The sequence below is a fragment of the Giraffa tippelskirchi genome, chromosome 10, assembly GCF_054371585.1.
Source record: "Giraffa tippelskirchi isolate mGirTip1 chromosome 10, T2T-mGirTip1v1.2.pri, whole genome shotgun sequence".
Classification (NCBI taxonomy): domain Eukaryota; kingdom Metazoa; phylum Chordata; class Mammalia; order Artiodactyla; family Giraffidae; genus Giraffa; species Giraffa tippelskirchi.
The window spans coordinates 93219495-93238611 of NC_137284.1; the positions used below are offsets into that span (position 1 = coordinate 93219495).

General features: G+C 39.9%; 1 protein-coding gene across 2 annotated transcripts in view; it reads right to left on the reverse strand.

Annotated features, from left to right (window-relative positions):
• Nucleotides 1–15369: 15369 nt before the first annotated feature.
• The window catches only part of SYPL1 (synaptophysin like 1), a 31939-nt gene continuing 28191 nt past the window's right edge, over nucleotides 15370–19117 (reverse strand). The window contains exons 5-6 of one of the 2 annotated variants that reach the window (XM_081535909.1): nucleotides 18755–18943; nucleotides 15521–16932 (exon numbers count right to left, since the gene is read on the reverse strand). In XM_081535909.1, coding sequence (XP_081392035.1) covers nucleotides 16804–16932; nucleotides 18755–18943 — 318 coding nt within the window. In that variant the 3' untranslated portion in view covers nucleotides 15521–16803. Of the gene's footprint in view, nucleotides 16933–18754; nucleotides 18944–19117 lie in introns of both variants that reach the window. The other variant, XM_081535910.1, reaches the window with a different exon arrangement.

Here is a 19117-nt window from a genome sequence, read left to right on the forward strand (position 1 = left end):
GAGAAGTTCTTCAGCAGAAATTAGGAGGTTACCTCTTTCTTTTGAATCCTGGTGATGGATGCTTTACAGCATGAGCATGATTACACAGAAATGAAAACCTTTTCCACTTATGATAAAGAAAAACCATCTCCCTGATTTTGGGCCACAGGCTGTAGGTAGCTCAATTCCACTTTCCAATTACATGGGACCCCATCGTAAATCCTGGTTCAACCTCCCTCCCCACCCCTGGCCCTTGGGAAGTGTAAAATTCTTCATAAATGTATGAAAATAATTGCTGCAGACCACCGGTGTGTTCTCCCAAATTGTCTTGCTCATCAATAAAACAGAAACAATTGCCATAAAGTGACATTACTCAGGGTCACTGTGAATTGAGTTCCTGTCCGGTGGGTGCTCCTTGGACCTGCCAGCTGCAAAGGCTATCTTGTTGTTGTTCTTGTTGTTCAGTCACCCAGTCATGTCTGACTCTGCTACCCCATGGACTGCAGCACGGCAGGACTTCCTGTCCCTCACCATCTCCCAGAGTTTGCCCAAGTTCATGTTCATTGCATCAGTGATGCCGTCCAGCCATCTCATCTTCTGATGCCCTCTTCTCCTTCTGCCCTCAATTTTTCCCAGCATCAGGGACTTTTCCAATAAGTCATCTGTTCGCATCTTATGACCAAAATACTGGAGCTTCAGCATCAGTCCTTCCAGTGAATATTCAGGGTTGATCTCCCTTAATATTGACTGGTTGGATCTCCTTGCTGTCCAAGGGACTTTCAGGAGTCTTCTCCAGCACCAGGCTATCTTAGGCACGACCAAAAAAAAAAAAAAAAAAGAGCAGAAGCCTGAAGGTAGGGATTGCTTGCCACCCTACACCCAAGTGTATGCCATGGTCACCCTGATCTCCTGGCAACTCCTAGAATAGACTGTGATCCCTCCAGCCTCAGGGCCTTTGCATAACTGCTTCCTCTGCCTGCAATGTGAAGGGCCTGCCATCTCTCCCTACTTCTGTAGCCTGACACAATTCATAGATGTTGGTGGAAGATATGAGGCCCCTGTGTCATTATCCCCAGAAATCATAGTAGGCAACAGTATCAGCATTTTTTCCACTGTATTTTTCAAACCACAGATGACCCATCACCAACATTCAGTAATGAGGTCAAAATAAGTAAGTAAACTGTTATGGAAAGAGTTGAGACCATAACAATTAAAATGAGGAGAGTTAAGAAAAGAGTCTTTGGAAGTGACTGCACAGAACTTTGGCATTGGCAGAGGTGATGGAAGCCCCTCCCTGAACAGTTGCTACTCCTGTGAATTTGCTCAGGGTCTGTCTGGTGGGGAAAGTGACACGTCCACAGATGAATGGCAGAACTGTACTCATAGGCCCTGGCAGAGACATGCACAAAGAAAGCCCACAAGATAGCCAGGAGGAGACCTCTGAGGCTAAATCTTGACTGAGGGGCAGGAATTCCTCAGGAGGATGTAAATACTGGTCTTGAAAAGAGCATTGCATACAGGGAGGACAAGTTCATTTCTGAGACAGGAGCTCCTAAGTCTCACATTTATGCAATAACATTGAGTGTTTTTGGTGGAATAAGGCAGTATGAAATTCCCTACAAATGCACCCTTGGCTGCCTGCCCACATGAGGTGAACTTCCTTTCAAGTACTGCCTAGCAACCAATGAATGGGATGAGAGGGCTGCAGGCTTGGAGGTGCAGGGGGCATGCGCTCTGCGGCAGGGTTGTTGTGGTGTTCACTCTTCCAGAGCAAATCCTCAGCTCCTCTGCAGCCAGAATCAAGTCTGGCTCCTCGAGGGAGAACACACCCTGATTCCACCAGGCCTGCTCCCCACACCCAGTTGGCAAGATTTCAGGACCAGTGCTACCACAGACCACTCCCACTCACCAGGCAACACAGGGAACCCTGGTGCCAGCCATAGCTGTCTTTGGTTTCTGGAGTCAGGATGATGCCCACCCATCCCACCCCAACCCCCACTGCACTCAGGCTGGGCTCTGTGCCCAGAGAGCAGAAAGCTCGGCAGAGGTGTGCGTGAAGGGAACCACAGACGTATCAAGCCAGCAAGACGCATCAGATGCCTCTAACTCCTTTATCTGACCGGTGATGAAATGGGGGCCTGAGAGGGCAGGGGACCTGAGCTGGGGGGTATAACTGCTTGGTAGAGAACTCACTCCTCACCCCAATCCGGTGCTTTACTACCCTTCTTTCAGGTTTCTCCCAGGTCACCTGTCAGAGCCCAGCCTCTCACACTGACAGCACCAATGAGCTTGTCCCCTCATCCCTGGACTTGGAGCTTCCTGAGGGAAGAAATGTACTGTCCCTTTCGGGCACACAGGGGGTGTCTGAGGAGCACCTGTTGAGAGAGGCATTAAGTGAATGGAGGCTGTAGGCTGGTAGGGCTATTTTGGGTTTTGCTCTTAGTCACAAATGATGGTGCTTAGCTGGACCCAACTTCAGAAAAAAAGGTTTGTCTCCGTTTAAAAAGTAATGTTACAAATTAACAAAAAACAAACAGCCCAACGTTTCCTTTCCAAATCTGTGAGTGGGATTGAGGAGATGATACCATTTTGATTCCATAGCTGCTCTCATCCCTCCCATCGCAGCCCAGCCCCCAGCTGCATCGTGGTCCTGTCCTCCTTACGCTCAGACCCTAGTTTGAGAAGCAGGATAGGGGGAAACTAGAGTGAGCAGGTGACTTAGTTCCTGGCTGTCGCCACCCCTGCACCCCCCGTCAATTCTCCTGCTTCCCGACCAGAGGGCCTCTCTCTCTCTCTCTCACCTCTTGTCCGGGCCTGTCCACTTGGTCTGGATGGAGAAGGAGGAAGTCAGAAGCTTGGAGCAGGGTGGGGAACGGGTAGAGGGAAATCTCAGGTGTGCCCAGGCACCTGTGAAGCATTGTCCTGTGCGGTGCCTGAAGGAGTGAGAACCCCCTGCTCTTTCTTCACCCCTGAGGAAACAGCCCTCCTGGTGAGGAGGGGGGATGCGAATGAAAAATGTTGCCTGCCACATCAGAAAACAAAGGAAGTTGCAGCCGTCAAGCCACTACAGTCAAACTGACAGTGAGCCCTGAGGGAACTCAGGACAAAGACTAATGGGCTGCCCACTGCCAAGCCCTCAGCCACTCCAGTCACCCCCAGCAATGCACCCTGGGGATTCAGGATGGAGAAGCATGAGATACTGGCCCTAGATAGCTAAAGCACATATCAAAAGAACAATTTCAATGAACTCAGGCTCTTGTATCTTCCATAGGCAGAAAAGCAGTAAATTCATTAACATGGAGAAGGCAATGGCAACCCACTCCAGTACTCTTGCCTGGAAAATCCCATGGACGGAGCAGCCTGGTAGGCTGCAGTCCATGGGGTCGCTAGGAGTCGGACATGACTGAGCGACTTCCCTTTCACTTTTCACTTTCATGCATTGGAGAAGGAAATGGCAACCCACTCCAGTGTTCTTGCCTGGAGGATCCCAGGGACTGGGGAGCCTTGTGGACTGTCGTCTGTGGGGTTGCACAGAGTCGGACATGACTGAAGCAACTTAGCAGCAGCAGCAGTAGCAGCAGCATTAACATGAGGTACCTGATTTTCTTTAATAGTCAGCTTTTCAAGTCCAAGTTACCTACCTGATCTTTGTTGCAAAACTCCTATTGATGCTTTTAAACTGCAGTGTTGGAGAAGACTCTTGAGAGTCTCTTGGACTGCAAGATCAAACCAGTCAATCCTAAAGGAAATCAGTCCTGAAGGAAGGACTGATGCTGAAGCTGAAACTCCAATATTTTGGCCACCTGATGCAAAGAACTGACTCATTGGAAAAGACCCTGATGCTGGGAAAGATTGAAGGCAGGAGGCAAAGGGGACAGCAGAGGATGAGATGGTTGGATGGCATCACCAACTCAATGGACATGAGTCTGAGTAACCTCTGGGAGTTGGTGATGGACAGGGAAGCCTGATGTGCTGCAGTCCATGGGATCACAAAGAGTCAGACACGACCGAGCGACTGAACTGACTGAACTATATACCTTGGCTCCTCCCTTACCTCTTGGGAGTAATCCCTTAGAGCTACCTATCTGAGAGACTGCCTCCTGGGCTTAGAGTTCTCAGAAAGACTGCCAAATAACACAATTCTCAACCTTTATATGTGTTTTTTTTTTTTTTGGTTGATCAGGAAAGGCAGGAGTGGGTGAGGAGGAAGGCATCAAGCCTCTGTCATGTTGTCAACCCTATCCCTTTTTCATGCCTGAACCTTCTGCTCTGAGCCCTGCCCTCAGCACTAATGTGGTAAATTTACAGGAAACACAATTGAGCAGACATCCCCTTAACACTCTGCAGAGTAGGGTGCCATTCTGCTGCAGCTTCATGCATGAAGCCCAAACTCCACCAGGATTCTTGCCCCAGAGACTGTCGGTGGTCGGTGGTTGGCAGCCATTGGGACCTTGTAAGAACCTTGTGTATGTTCTTCCAACTTCTTGGGAAACAACCTTTGTGGGCATTAGAAAGTAAGAGTATTTCAAGTTCCCTTCCTGAGCCTCTTAGGCAATATGAGAAGCTAAATACCAATTCTAGGGATGGGTGCTGGTTTGGCATTTCACCCACAAAGGGAAGGAGGCCCTGTCATGCCCACCCAACTGGGAGCATGAAGGTCCTGCCTAGAAAAAGAGAAGGATCAACTCTGGGCAGCTCTGGGCCTGCAGCAGGCATCGTGTTCACGATCAAATACAAGGGTAGATGGAGTATAGCAGTGGGTTAAAGAGATCATTTATCTTCCTGTCGATGACAGGCATGAGCTTTGGCTCAGGGCCCAAACTTCTTATCCTTTAAAAACACATTTTACAGATTGCTGGCAAAAACAGGCAACCCAGATTAAGCCGCCAGACCTAACTATTTTCGATCTTCCTCCTACTCTTCTTGAAAAAAAAAAAAATGAGATAAAGATTTTCTGCTTCTTCCCTGTCTCTCTCCCACCCCTAAAAGACAATGAGAACCACCATAAGGAAGGAAGGGGCTCTGTTGGGGGTTTGCTCCCCTCCAGAAAGCCCACTTCAGGCCAATTCAATAAGGAGAAGAGTACTTTGCATTTCAGAAGGATTCTTTGGTTTCTAATAGGATTCTTTCAAATGACAGATTCCTTAGGACATTTAGGATTTATTTACAGATCATTAATTCACTCATCACAGAGGCTGAAGGGCAGAGAAACTCTGAGCTGACATTTTGGAGGTGCCACCTCAAAGGGTGATTCAAGCAGAAAGATAACGCGCTTTGAAATGATAATGTGAAATAATGAGGACAAGTATTGGTTTCATAGGGCACCATTTTAGGAAAACATTTATGGTATAAATACACCAATGATGTAATTAATATTTCAATGAGGGGCAACTCTCAGTTGTCACTATAAAAATTTTCTTGAAACCATCACATAAATCAGATCATCATAAAACGTGTTTCTGCCTGGTGGATTATATTTTATATCATGTGATCAGGGTTATAAACTTCGGAGTTACATTCCTAATTAGGGATTTGACATCAAACACATCAGATATGATTTGATGATTTCTGTCAGAAATTGCAAAAATAATTCTAAACTCCGTGGTCATTATAAATAGTAAAGTCGTGCCCCAAGTACTATAAAGGTATTCCATGCATCCCAATGGTCCCCTGTTGTTGTTGTTCAGTTGCTAAGTCATGTCTGACTCTTAGCAACCCCATGGTCCTTCACTATCTCCCTGAGTTTGCTCAAACTCATGTCTGTTGAGTCGATGATGCCATTCAATCAGCTCATCCTCTGTCACCCCCTTCTCCTCCTGCCTTTAATCTTTCCTAGCATCAGGGGCTTTTCCAATGAGTCAGCTCTTTGCATCAGGTAGCCAAAGTATTGGAGTTTTAATTTCAGCTCAGTCCTTGCAGTGAATATTCAGGGTTGATTTCCTTTAGTATTGACTGGTTTGATCTCCCTGCAGGCCAAGGGACTCTCAAGAGTCTTCTCCAGCACCATAATTCAAAACTATCGAATCTTCGGCACTCAGCCATCTTGATGGTCCAACTCTCCCATCAGTACATGACTACTGGAAAAACCATAGCTTTGCCTATATAGACCTTTGTCGGCAAGTAGTCTCTTATAGCTGCCCCCCAACCTGCTGATCCCTTGACCACTGACTGCTGATTGATTCCATGTCATTACACTAACATGACGTCGAGAAGTATTAGGTGTACAGATCTTAGGTACAGCTAGTTGGAATCACAGCAGGGACTTATATAGTGGGTTTTCTTTTTTCTCCTAAGTTGGTCACTTTCCATTTATCAGTGTCCACCCTTTGAAGCATGGCCATGGCAGGGGTGGACTTCGTATTTGCTGGCATTTTCAGGGGATGCTGCTCTAAAAATACACATTCTAGCCTCCCAGATTCCTTTTTTGGGTTGCTCTTTCTAAATCTGTCTATCTGTATGGAAACTGAGGGCTATACAAAGTTCTCAAGAAAATTTTAATCATGACTCACACAGAAGTACAAAGTGGGTTACAATGTAAATGTGACCCAAAACGCTGACACTTACAATAAACATTGACTTTGCAACACTACAATTTGTTTTTTCTAGGATTTAAATGAGGCTTTTGAAACCAGATTTTTAAAATACACTAGACACAGTTCCTGAGGAGCCTTAGCTGACATCTTTTTTCTTTCCTAAAGTTCCCAGCCAAGGTTTGCCAAATTATTCCCCTGACCTAAGAGCTGCTGGAAGTGGCACAAGTGGCTTGACAGTTTGTTGACAAGAATAGCAACACTTCACACTTCAATGGAAAGTCATAAAGGCATGTTCCAGGTCATTAACTGAGACTTTTAAGAGGAGTTGCTTGCTGCACTGGTATAGTGGGATTAAACTTTTCACAGCCTTTTTTAAAAAAAATTTCAAGTGCACAAAATAACAATTAACATAAAGTCTTGATTCATGACACACTCTCATCGTTGTTCCCTGCATGGCTTTATTTTACAGTGTTATTTGCTAATGAACACCTGCTGAAAACAACACCTAGCCAATAACTTCACCACCATCTTCCCTTGCCCTAAGGGCACCCTCTCTGTCCCTGACTTCTGCCTCTCACATAGGTTACTGCTCCCCTAAATTTGGCGTTTGTCATTCTTTTGCTTTTTAAAATGAGTTTTATCAATATGCATATATATATATATCTAAATAGTATATAATCCTATTTGCTTGGTTAATAAAATGAGTGTCACATTATACTTTCTTTTCTGTAGCCTGTTCTTTTTATTCAATATTGTTTCTGAGACATTCATGTAGTTAGTAGAACTGGAGTTCATTATTTTCACCTCTGTTATAGTTCATTATGTGACTCTACTAAATTCTATTTTTATTTTCTCCTGCCAATAGATATTTGGGTTGTTTCCGTTTCTTCTTCTAAAACAAACTTTCCTGCTATGAATAGTCTCCTCTCTATTTCATATTACACAGGTGCTAATTTTTCTTTGGGGTATATACCTAGATATGGAATTACTGGGTCTTAAGGCAATGGCACCCCACTCCAGTACTCTTGCCTGGAAAATCCCATGGATGGAGGAGCCTGGTAGGCTCCAGTCCATGGGGTCGTTAAGAGTGGGACACGACTGAGCGACTTCACTTTCACTTTTCACTTTCATACATTGGAGAAGGAAACGGCAACCCAATCCAGTATTCTTGCCTGGAGAACCCCAGGGACGGGGGAGCCTGGTGGACTGCCGTCTATGGGGTCGCACAGAGTCGGACACGACTGAAGCGACTTAGCAGCAGCAGCAGCAAAGCATGAACAACTTTATAGATCAATGACAAATTATTTTCCAAAGTGGTTATATTTACACTCTTACCAGCATCATGATCACATTGATTCATATAGCCTTCAAACTCAATGTGTCAGACTTAACTTTTCTTAATAGCTGTAAAATTGTATTTCTGTAAGGTTTTCATTTACATTTCTCAAATGTTTCTTCGCTCTATTTCCTTTTCTGTGAAACACCTGTTTGAATTTTCTGTGCAGTTTTCTATTAGTTTATTTTTTTTATTTGTCTGTTGAAATCTTTATTCTGCCTAGTGATTGTGTTGTATTAACTTCTCCCAAGTTGTAGCTTTTATTTTCTTGAAAGTATCTTTTCACGTTTTGATGGCTCATTTTAACATCTGAATTTGTTAATGTCATCTTTTATGATTATCATACTTATATCAGAAAGATATTCACTTATATTTTCTTCTAAAAGTTAGAGCTTGCTTTAGATATTTAAGCTCTTAATGCTTCTAGATTGGATTTTTGTATATGAAGTAAGGTCTCCTTTCAGTTTTTTGGTCCCATCTGTTTATTAGTGTTTCCTTTTCCCACTACTTCCAGTGTGACTTAAAATTTCAAATAAGCAAATTTAATTCTGGACTCTGTATTTTATCCCTTGGACAGTTTGCTGGTATAGTCCTGAACCAACACCACACTTTTTAAATTATTCTAACTTTATAATAAACCATTTTATCTGCAAAGATAGGCCCCTCTCCTCATTATTTTCCTTCTTCAGTTATATCTGGGTTATCCTTGGTCTTTGTCTCTAAAATTTTGATTTTTCTATGTATAAATTTTGCACATCTTTTGTTAGATTTTTTCCCTTTGAACTTCATAGTTTTATGGTATTATGAATCAATATTAATATTTTAAAATGCTTTCTATTTGTGTCTGGTGTATAGAAATGAAATTGTATTTCTTGTGTTCATCATATTGAAGTCTTTTATAATGTCTAATCATTTCTTTTTAGATTTTTTGGAGGATTTCTACATAGACAATCATATTATCTGAATAATGACAGTTTTATTTCTTCCTTTTCAACGATTATGTGTTTCAAATTATTTTTCTTGAGTTATTGTGCTGTGTAGGGTCTCTATAGAGTGCGGAAATGAAATTTTTTCTGATTTTCAAAAGAAAACTTCCAATGTTTTCCTACTGAGCATGGTTTTTGCTGTAGTGGTTTTATTTAAGATTGGATTCTAATGAAATGTTTGCAGTCACACACACTTTTTTTTTTAAGTATATTATTTATTTGGCTACCAGGTCTTAGTTGCAGCCTGTGCGATCTATTTCCCCAGCCAGGGATTGAACCCAGGTCCCCTGCATTGGGAGCACAGAGTCCTAGGCACTGGATCACCATGGATGTCCCCCCGCCCCCCTTTTTTAAAAGCATTTTATCACACAACATTCTGTTTTCAATCAGTTGGCCAGAACTTAGCCATCAAGCTACATATAGCTGCAAGAGAGCTGGGAAATATATAGTCTTTTAGCTGGTGGCAAAGGGCAATTGGTGTTCTGTTCAAGATAGAAAGTTAGAATGACTATTGGTTGGTAATGAGGAGGCTCTATCATATATTGGGGATGTTGCCCAGAAACGAAGATGAGCAGTTAGGCTAGTTATCACAAATGTCTTAAGTCCTTCTGTGAAGTTATAAAAACAAATTAGAACACTGCAAAAAAGCTGCAAGTTACTTCCTTAACCCATAGATCAACCTCATGTACTTGCTGATCTCAGAGTTCCATTCTGGGCCAAATCCAAGACTTCCCTCTTGTCAGGGAGGGAAGAATAGAAACCACATCACTGATCATTTCATTTAAGATGCTCAAAGTGGAATTAGCAGGACCAGAAGTATGAAAATGTTCATGGTAGAGTGTAAATTCAAGGTCCTAACTGGTTGTAAGCACTGGTGCCATTTGTTACGCCTGCATTTTTATATAAATGACTTTAAAGTGAGACAACATCTCATCTTTTGCAATTTCAAGACTCTAGGTATATATCGTGAAATAGCCCAGAATATGGGCTCCTCAACTGCAGGAACAGTATATCCATCATGTTTGTATCCCTCCATCTAGCAGAGTGCTCAGCATTTAGCCGATCAATATTTATTGGATAAACTGTTTTCCGGGAATGTTATTAGCCATTTTGTGTTTCTCCTTTAAATGTTGGGCATTTAGTTTTTTTAATCAATTTGAAATTTATTTAGGGGAATAATGTTAAGAATCTAACTTGCTTTTCCCCTGAATGTCCAATTTTCTCAATACCAGTTACTGAATGATGCTTTTATAATCCATTGACTTCTGACACTTCCTTTTATTCTAAGTCACTATTTATAAGATGGTACATTTCAGGGCTGGGTATTATATCGATGTGTCAGTAATGAACTGCTATCATGTTTGTAGTAATGGCTCAGAGGTTAAAGCGTCTGCCTGCAATGCGGGAGAGCCGGGTTCTATCCCTGGGTCGGGAAGATCCGCTGGAGAAGGAAATGGCAACCCACTCCAGTATTCTTGCCAGGAGAATCCCATGGATGGAGGAGCCTGGTAGGCTCCAGTCCACAGGGTCGCAAAGAGTCGGACACGACTTCACTTTCACTTTGTAGTAATCTGTTATAGAAGGCTCAGGAAATGCATACAAATGGTGAAGAGGGGGAGAGCTGCCCAGGAAAGGTTGCCAAGGAGACCTAGTAAAATTTCAGACATTTAAGAGTAAATTGGGCTTTCCTTGTGGCTCAGTTGGTAAAGAATCTGCCTGCAATGCAGGAGACCCTGGTTCTATTCCTGGGTTGGGAAGATTTGCTGGAGAAGGGATAGGCTACCCACTCCAGTATAATTGGGTTTCCCTTGTGACTCAGTTGATAAAGAATCCTCCTACAACGCGGGAGACCTGGGTTCAATCTCTGGGTTGGGAAGATCCCCTGGAGAAGGGAAAGGCTACCCACTCCAGTATTCTGGCAGAGAGAATTCCATGGACTATATAGTCCATGGGGTCGCAAAGAGTTGGACACAACTGGGTAACTTTCACTTTCAAGAGTAAGATCAATCTGCACAGCTGAGTGGTTTTGTCAAGCAATATGTCCAGTCTTAACGTAGGAACAGAGAAAGCTGAAAGAATGATCTGTGGTTGGGCTTCTGTGAGGCAAGGAAGTTGAGAATGCTGGGATGAGAGGAGTAGCTAGGTAGGGAAGAAAGTAAAAGCAGAAGACATGTCCAGAACGTGAGGAGACTGACCAGCAGTTCTGATAAGATCAGAGAACAGATGCAGTGAAATTATTAAAATGAGGGTAAGAAAGATTTCAGAGAAGGAGCAATTAGGGTAAAGAGGTCTAGTGTGTGGTTATGGAGCTAAGAGAATAAAGTGTAATGGAGACAAGGAAGACCAAAGTATCCCCCAGGACCTTGAGAATGATACTGTGATGAAGGCCCTATTTATTTATCTGAGATCTCTACTACAGTCATATAGCTCCCTTCTCAGTTCTGATGATAGACCAACACATGCTGTAAAAAGACTCTGCTCAGTCACTCAGTCATGCCTGACTCTTTGCAACCCCATGGACTGTAGCCCGTCAGGCTCTTTCTATCCATGGGATTTACCAGGCAAGAATACTGGAGTGGGTTGCCAGTTCCTTCTCCAGGGGATCTTCCTGACCCAGGGATTGAACTTGCAGCTCTTGCATTGTCAGGTGGGTTCTTTACCACTGAGCCACCAGGGAAGCCCACACTAACCATTATAGAATTGCAAATTAGGGTCACAAAGATATACACACCTATTAGAATGACTAAAAAAAAGACTAACCATACCAAGTGTTGATGAAGATGTGAAGTAACTGAACTATCATACACTACTGGTGAGAATTTAAAATGGTACAACCACCTTGGTGGTTTCTTAGAAAGTTAAATGTTTCTACCACATGATTCTGCTATCCCATCCACACTGAGCTATGTACCCAAGAGAAACATGTTCATACAAAGACTTTTATATAAATGTTCATAGCAACTCTATTTGTATCAGCCCCAAACTGGCAACAGCTAAAGTATCTACCAGCAGGTGAAGGTATAAACCGTATGTGGTATATCCACACAGTGTAATAGTTATAGGAATGTAATAGCTAAAACAATGAGTTGTTGAAATATGCAACATAGAGCTGAAAATAATTATGCTGAGTGAAAGAAGTCCAACAAGAAGAATACGTGTTCTATGACTCTATTACACACAACTTAAAAAAATGTAAACTAGTAGAAACAAAAATCATTAGCTGCTGAGGAATAGATGGGTAACGGCGATTATCATGGAGCATAAGACCACTGGTTACGATTCCGTGCTTCCACTGCAACGGGTGTGGGATTGATCCCTGGCCAAGGAACTAGATTCTATACGCTGTGTGGCACAGCAAAAAAAAAAACAAAACCTGAACAGCTAAATTTTTCAAATTTGACTAGCAAGTAAGGCTTCACTTGTAATTACTGTTCTTATACAAGTAAAATCCAAATTCTAACAGTAGGAAATAGACTCTGTATGACAATACTGTAAATTATATAATAATATTTATCACTTTAACTGGTAACTATTTTCCATTTATTTGGCTGTTTCATAATGTAAGAACTATTAATATTGACCAAATTTTACATATCACTAGAATGACCAATATACAAGGTGGTGTAAATCTGTGGTTGTTTACTATACTGAAGCAAAATGGCAGCTACTGTATTTTCAAATAAGCATATTTTCTATTTTTCATAGACTCCAATGACAAGTATAATATAACTATAATTACAGATAATAAACATTTACTCTAATTTCCAAACATAATGAAAAAATAAAACTATCAGTTTGCAGATAATATAATTATCTACATAAAAAGTAGAGGAACCTACAAATTATTAAAATTACCAAGAGGTTTAGAGGTGGTGAGGGGTAAAAGATCTTGCCTGTCAATGCAGGGGATGCAAGAGATGTAGGTTCAATCCCTGGGTGGGGAAGATCCCTGGAACAGGAAATGGCAACCTGATCCAGTATTTTGCCAGGAAAATTCCATGGACTCAGGAGCCTGGCAGATTACAAGTCCATTGGATCGCAAGAGTCAGACAAGACTTAGCAACGGAGCATACACATACACACACACACACATGGTTTAGAAAGACTGCCTTGTAGAAAAATGAATAAAGTCAATAAATAATAGAGAAATCCTGTATACCAGCAATAAAAATTACAATTTAATTTAGAACATAACTTAAGTGTTACTATGTACAATAATAACCAGGGCTACAAGATACAAATGTCAATCTAAATCTTATGCAGAAAATTATAACTTTATTGAAGGACATAAAAGGAGACATACATTGTGCTCATAAATATATTTTATAAATGTGACAATTCTCCAAAACTGATATATAAATTCAATGCAATTCTTTTCAACTGAAACCCCAAAGGTTTTTAGGAACTTGACCAGCTCATCCTAAAATTTATGTGAAAGGGTACAGGACCCAAGAGAGCCAAGACCACTGTGAATAACAACAATGATGGTGCTTTGGCACTCATCCTCTCAGATGGCAATTCTTTCTGTAAAGTTACATAATTAAAGGGTGATAGGGCTGATACGGATTGGTGTAGAATGTAAAGAGCTACAAATAATACAGAAATGATATACGACAGAGGGAACAAAAGATGAATTTTTAAATAAATACCATGAAAATTGGGAGTATTTAAAAAATAAAAATTAGATCCCTACCTTATACATATACAAAAGTATACTCCCAATGGTTTAGAGACCTAAAAGTGAAAAACAAAACTAACATATTCTGAAGAAAAGAGGGGTGAAATCTTTATGACAGTGAGAAGAACTTTTTAAGACACAAAAAGCACAAACCATGAAGACAGTTAAGTCAGTATTAAGACAAACTTGTACGACAAATCACAAAGTGAAAATACAAGCTATGGAGAGGAAGACGACGGTTGCAATCTACATAAATGTCAAAGGATTAGTATCCAGAATAAAAAGCACCTCACATCAATAAGAAAAAGACAAAAATAGACAAATTGGCAAAGGATATGAACAGGCAATACAGAGCACGGCAAACCTAAGTGACCAATAAACACAGGAAAGGACAACCAACCTCAATCGCAATCTGAGAAATACAAATTCAAAAATATCAGACACTATCGCAAACCCATTAAAATGGCAACAGTCCAATAACATCAAGCATCAAGCAAGGGCAAGAACACAGGCAACAGGGACTCTTACATATTCTTAGTGGGAGACTAAACTGACACCATACTCGCACCTTATTGAACAATTTTTTACTACCTAAGTTACAAATGAAAATGTGAATACTTCACATGCCAACTATTCTACTTCTAGTGGTATATCCTAGAGAAGCCTTCACATATTTTGTAAAAATATTTCAGTGCTATCTGTAATAGTGAAAAGAAAAATCTACTTCAGCAAGGAAAAGGCTGTATCTATAATGCTTTATTTCCTTAAAAAGACAAAACCAAATCTGACATAAATAAAACAAAATGTTAACATTTGTTTTCCTTAGTGGTGGAAACTTGGTTCTATACTATTTCTTATACTTATCTTAAAGTGTTAGTCACTCAGTTATGTCTGACTCTTTGCAACCCCATGGACCTTAGCCAGCCAGGTTCCTCTGTCCATAGTATTTTCCAGGCAAGTATATTGGAGTGGGTTGCCATTCCCTTCTCCAGGGGATCTTCCTGACCCAACCCAGGGATCGAACCCAGGTCTCCGGTGCTACAGGCAGATTCTTTACTGTCTGAGCCACCGGGAAAGCCCATACTTATCTTAAATGCTACATGATTTTTAATTTTTTAATTAAACGTGAAACAAAGTACATAGCAAGCAACTGACCTTAACATTTATAGCATATATTTATTCAAGTGACTTCAATTCACAAAAACATTGGTAATAATGCTGTTTATAAAAAATTCTTTGCAACCTATCACCTGGTAAGTCAAAGCTTTTATTGCTTCTGTCCTGGAAATTATACTAAAAACCCTAACCCTGTAACATTGACTCAAAATCAGAGAGTGAAAGGCAACAGAATGGACTTTTTCCTAGATCTATGATCTCATTATTTATTAACATTTAATGCCATTAACTTAAAACTCTTTGAGGTCAGCATTTTTATTCTCATTTTTCAGATAAGCAAACTGAGGCACACAGAGCTAAGTAATTTGCCTAAAGGTAAAGAATCTGCCTGCCAATGCAGGAGCTGCAAGAAACGGGGGTTCAATCTCTGGGTTGGGAAGATCCCCTAGAGTAGGAAATGGCAGCCTACTCCAGTATTCTCGCTGGGATAATCCCACTGACAGAGGTGCGTGACGGGCTACAGTCCATGGGGTCGCAAAGATCAGACAAGACTGAGCCAACAATGAGCTCGTAGGTGGTGAAGCCAAGATTCAAATTCAGGCAGTTTGGCTCCAGAGCATACACTTTTAATTAAGAATCTCAACTGGACAGTCAATTAGAAAAGGTTTATCAGTAAAACTCAACCTGAAAGTTACAAATAAGCATTTTAAAAATGAGATTGAAAGAAAAATAGAACCAGGGTCTCCAAAGCATTTTTTATTCCTTGCCAAACATTAAACAAACAAAAAAAACACTACTGTAATATTCTATTTCTTGCTTTGTAATGAATTCCATTTTCTACTGCTCATGCCTTTAAGATGAGTTTCTTTATAATATAACAATCAGTGCACTCTTTATTTTAACTTCTTTATTAAGGTGGAAACACATTCTCATATTAACAATTCTTGTGAACAAAAGAAACCAAAATAAGGCGATAGTAAGATGTGCTTCACATAAAAACAATCATGTGGCTAAAAGGAGATCTGGCCCTGTACAACAGAAAGATTAGGAAGCAAAACGTGAATAAGCCCTATATTCCAGAAGCTACCCAAATGTGTGAGCAAAGACAGTACACCCATAATATAGCTCACTTATGTTCCTTCTTTATGATGCATAATTCCTTAATTATCCATTTGTGAAATAAGAACAAACATTAAGAAATGTGAAATCCAAATTGCATTCATTTTCACAATATCAATACTAAACTCAAGACAGCAACTTCATTGAATATAAACGTTTCAAAAGTAAAAGGCAATCTTAATTTTTTTTTATTCTATGAATAGGGTCTGCAAAAAAAAAGTAGATTATTTTACTCTACTTGCAGGAGACTAGGTCTCAGCCTGCACTGAAGGAGCATAAGCAACAAAAGACAGCAAACAAATATCACTAGGAATAATGCCCATACATATCAAAGTATCTAGGTGAATCATTTTTTACTTATGTAGCAAATCTATTAAATAACCAGCATATGGAAGCTTACACCTCATGTGAGAGAATTACCAAATTAACTACACATCTATCAGAAACCTCTAAACCCCACTCCCCACACAATTTTAGTACACCTACCAAGTACTGTAGGTCGTTTAGAAAAACAAATAAAACATACATCAGCCTTTGTAATTAAGTGTTTTTCATAACATATAAACAATGTTCAGATATAAACTGTTAACTAAATGTTTTTTCTAAATATGATTTATGTAATCAAGACTTTCTTAAACAAAGACAGGTCTTAGGAATATGATCTGTACAAACTTACAGTAGTGTATATTCCAAAAGAGATTTTCTTCCTATTATGATATGACAATAAAACTCTTTTCTGAGTGAAGATATACATTAAGGCTTAAGGTGTAAACACTTTGGAAGGAAAACAACTTAGTGAAGAAATTACCGTTCATTTAAAAATGTGTACTATCTCATAATAGGCCCCTGAATTTTCAAATTCACATGTGAGAATACATTTACATCTTAAATTTCTAGGAAAAGTACAAGCTTTATGCAAAAAAGCAGCAAAATTTTAAACCCATCAATTTACTGAAAAAGCCATTACTTTTATTAGAAACAAAAAATGCTTCTCAAGGTGTTGGCAACAGGTCATAGTACAGACATTTATTTCATACAGTGTACTTCTCCCTTCAATTATATTCCAGTTGGAGGAGGAATACCTCCTTGAGAAGTAGAAGTATTTGATGGACTGTGAAAGCTGGTCTCCTTGTACACAAACCATGCATTTCCTCCCCAAAGTATCATATTCAGAAAGCCAAAGATCTAAGAAAGAGAAAAACAAACATGAAAATCTAGTATACTATTAAAATTTCATACCTATCTTAGTTTTCCTATAAATATTTAATATTTCCAGGCCACATACTATCATTTCATTTGAAGCCTGAACTATACATCAAGTGGAATAAAAAAGGAAGACTGTATTTCAATGCCCGATTTGGATATATAATGACTTATTCCCAGTGAAATCTCTAAATCTGTAACATATCAAATCATGACTAAAAGATATCTTATTTTTACATGTGCATTATTACCAATTAAAAAAAGGAATTAAATTTATTTGAGAAAAGTAAATAAACCTTCCTTTTATTACTTTATATTTAGACTTTAGTGGTTCTAGGTGAAGAGAACAACAGGAATCCATGGTTCCTTCACTAGGAGGGGTTTTACTTTTCTCCCATCTGAATGGTTGTAAACATCCTTTGTGCACCTTTTCCTACTTCCCTACCTACCATCCCCCTCCTACCATCACCTTTGCTTCGACAGCTGCAGCCACAAGAGAAAAGGAGTCACAGAAGAAAACGTTAACGTCACATCCTGTATTAATCAACCTAAAAGAAATCAGCCTTCCCAGGTACAAATCTGAAAGTTGAAAGTCTCAGAGATGAAGCAACTGAAGATATCCTATTTTCACAGTAATTTTTTTTTTTTTAAATAAATACAAGAATAGTAGTGACCTATGAGGTAAGAGTAGGGTAAAAAGCTTGGGTACTATCATGTTTGTGCTGTTGTTGTTTAGTCGCTAAGTTAAGTTTCGCCACCCCATGGACTGTAGCCCACCACGCTCCTCTGTCCACGGAATTTCCCAGGCAAGAATACTGGAGTAGGTTGCCATTTCCTCCTCCAGGGGACCTTCCCAACCCAGGGATAGAACCTGCATCTCCTGCACTGGCAGGTGGGCTCTTTACCAATGAGCTACCAGGGAACCCCCAAATTGCTTTCTTCTTTTTGTATTATTTGGGAATAAAAACACTTCTGAAACCATCTCAGCTCACAGTCAACATATATGCAAAAAAAAAAGGACTTTTAAAACAAAAATTTGGCCAAATTGCTTTATAAGGCAAGACCAACTTTATCCACTGAAAAAATACTTTCTTGAAAAGACATGAAACCTCCTTAAAAATAATACCCTCATTATATTAATAATATATCTGTATTTGGATAAAATACCAGACAAAATAATATTTAAATTTAGAGACCAAAATTTTAGGATTATTTAAGGAACTATGAAAGTACTATTTTCAGAGACCCAGAGCAAATCAAATTAGAGAAAGGGCTAATGTCCATGGACAGAGGACAGTTCATGGGGTCACAAAGAGTTGGACGTGACTTAGGTACTAAACAGCAACAACAGAAGTCAGATCTCGTTCAGACCTTGGCTTTGCCAACTTACTAGCCCTGTCACCTTGAGTGATGTAACATACAAGCTGTATTCTTTCCCAGTTGTAAATGAAGATAATAATACCACTTCCCACATTCCTCTCAGAATTGACATATGTGTAATGACCTTAGCACATAGTCTTAATATATGTTATATTAGTGCCTTTAGGGTCAAAGTCTTGCCTAGTTAATGTTAATAAAGACATACACATGATCTTGTCTAAGCTTGTTTACAAGTAATAATTTTCTTCACAAACTTTTTTTTTGCTGTTATAAAGACTACACGATAACTAGGATTCTGATAAGCTTGTTAAAGATAAAATCAATATATTCATCCAGTGATTTATTAAAACTATTGTTTTCTTAAATCACTGTAAGGTTTTTCTAATAAGTGAAATAAAATATTTTATAAACACTGCACACTTACCACAGATACGTTTAGGGATCCCATACTAGTCACAGAGACAAACTGGCACATCACATCTTGAAAATTACAAGGCTTAAGTTCCTTGACAATATTGGGACCGGTAGCTGTTTTAATATCTGTAAGAGCTTTAGCCCAGGCTGAAGTGCTCACCAACCACAAAAAAGTTGCAACAATAGTAATTACAAAGTCCTAAAGCAAAAATAAGTATGAATTAATAATGAATAAAGATACAAAATTTCAAATCCACCACCAAGGAAATCATGTTGAACTCTCAGTCCTGAAAAATGACATACTTTATAAAAAAAGGCCACAATCAACACAGCAAACACTGCTGTTTACTATTGCCAGGCCAGTGCCTGAGCT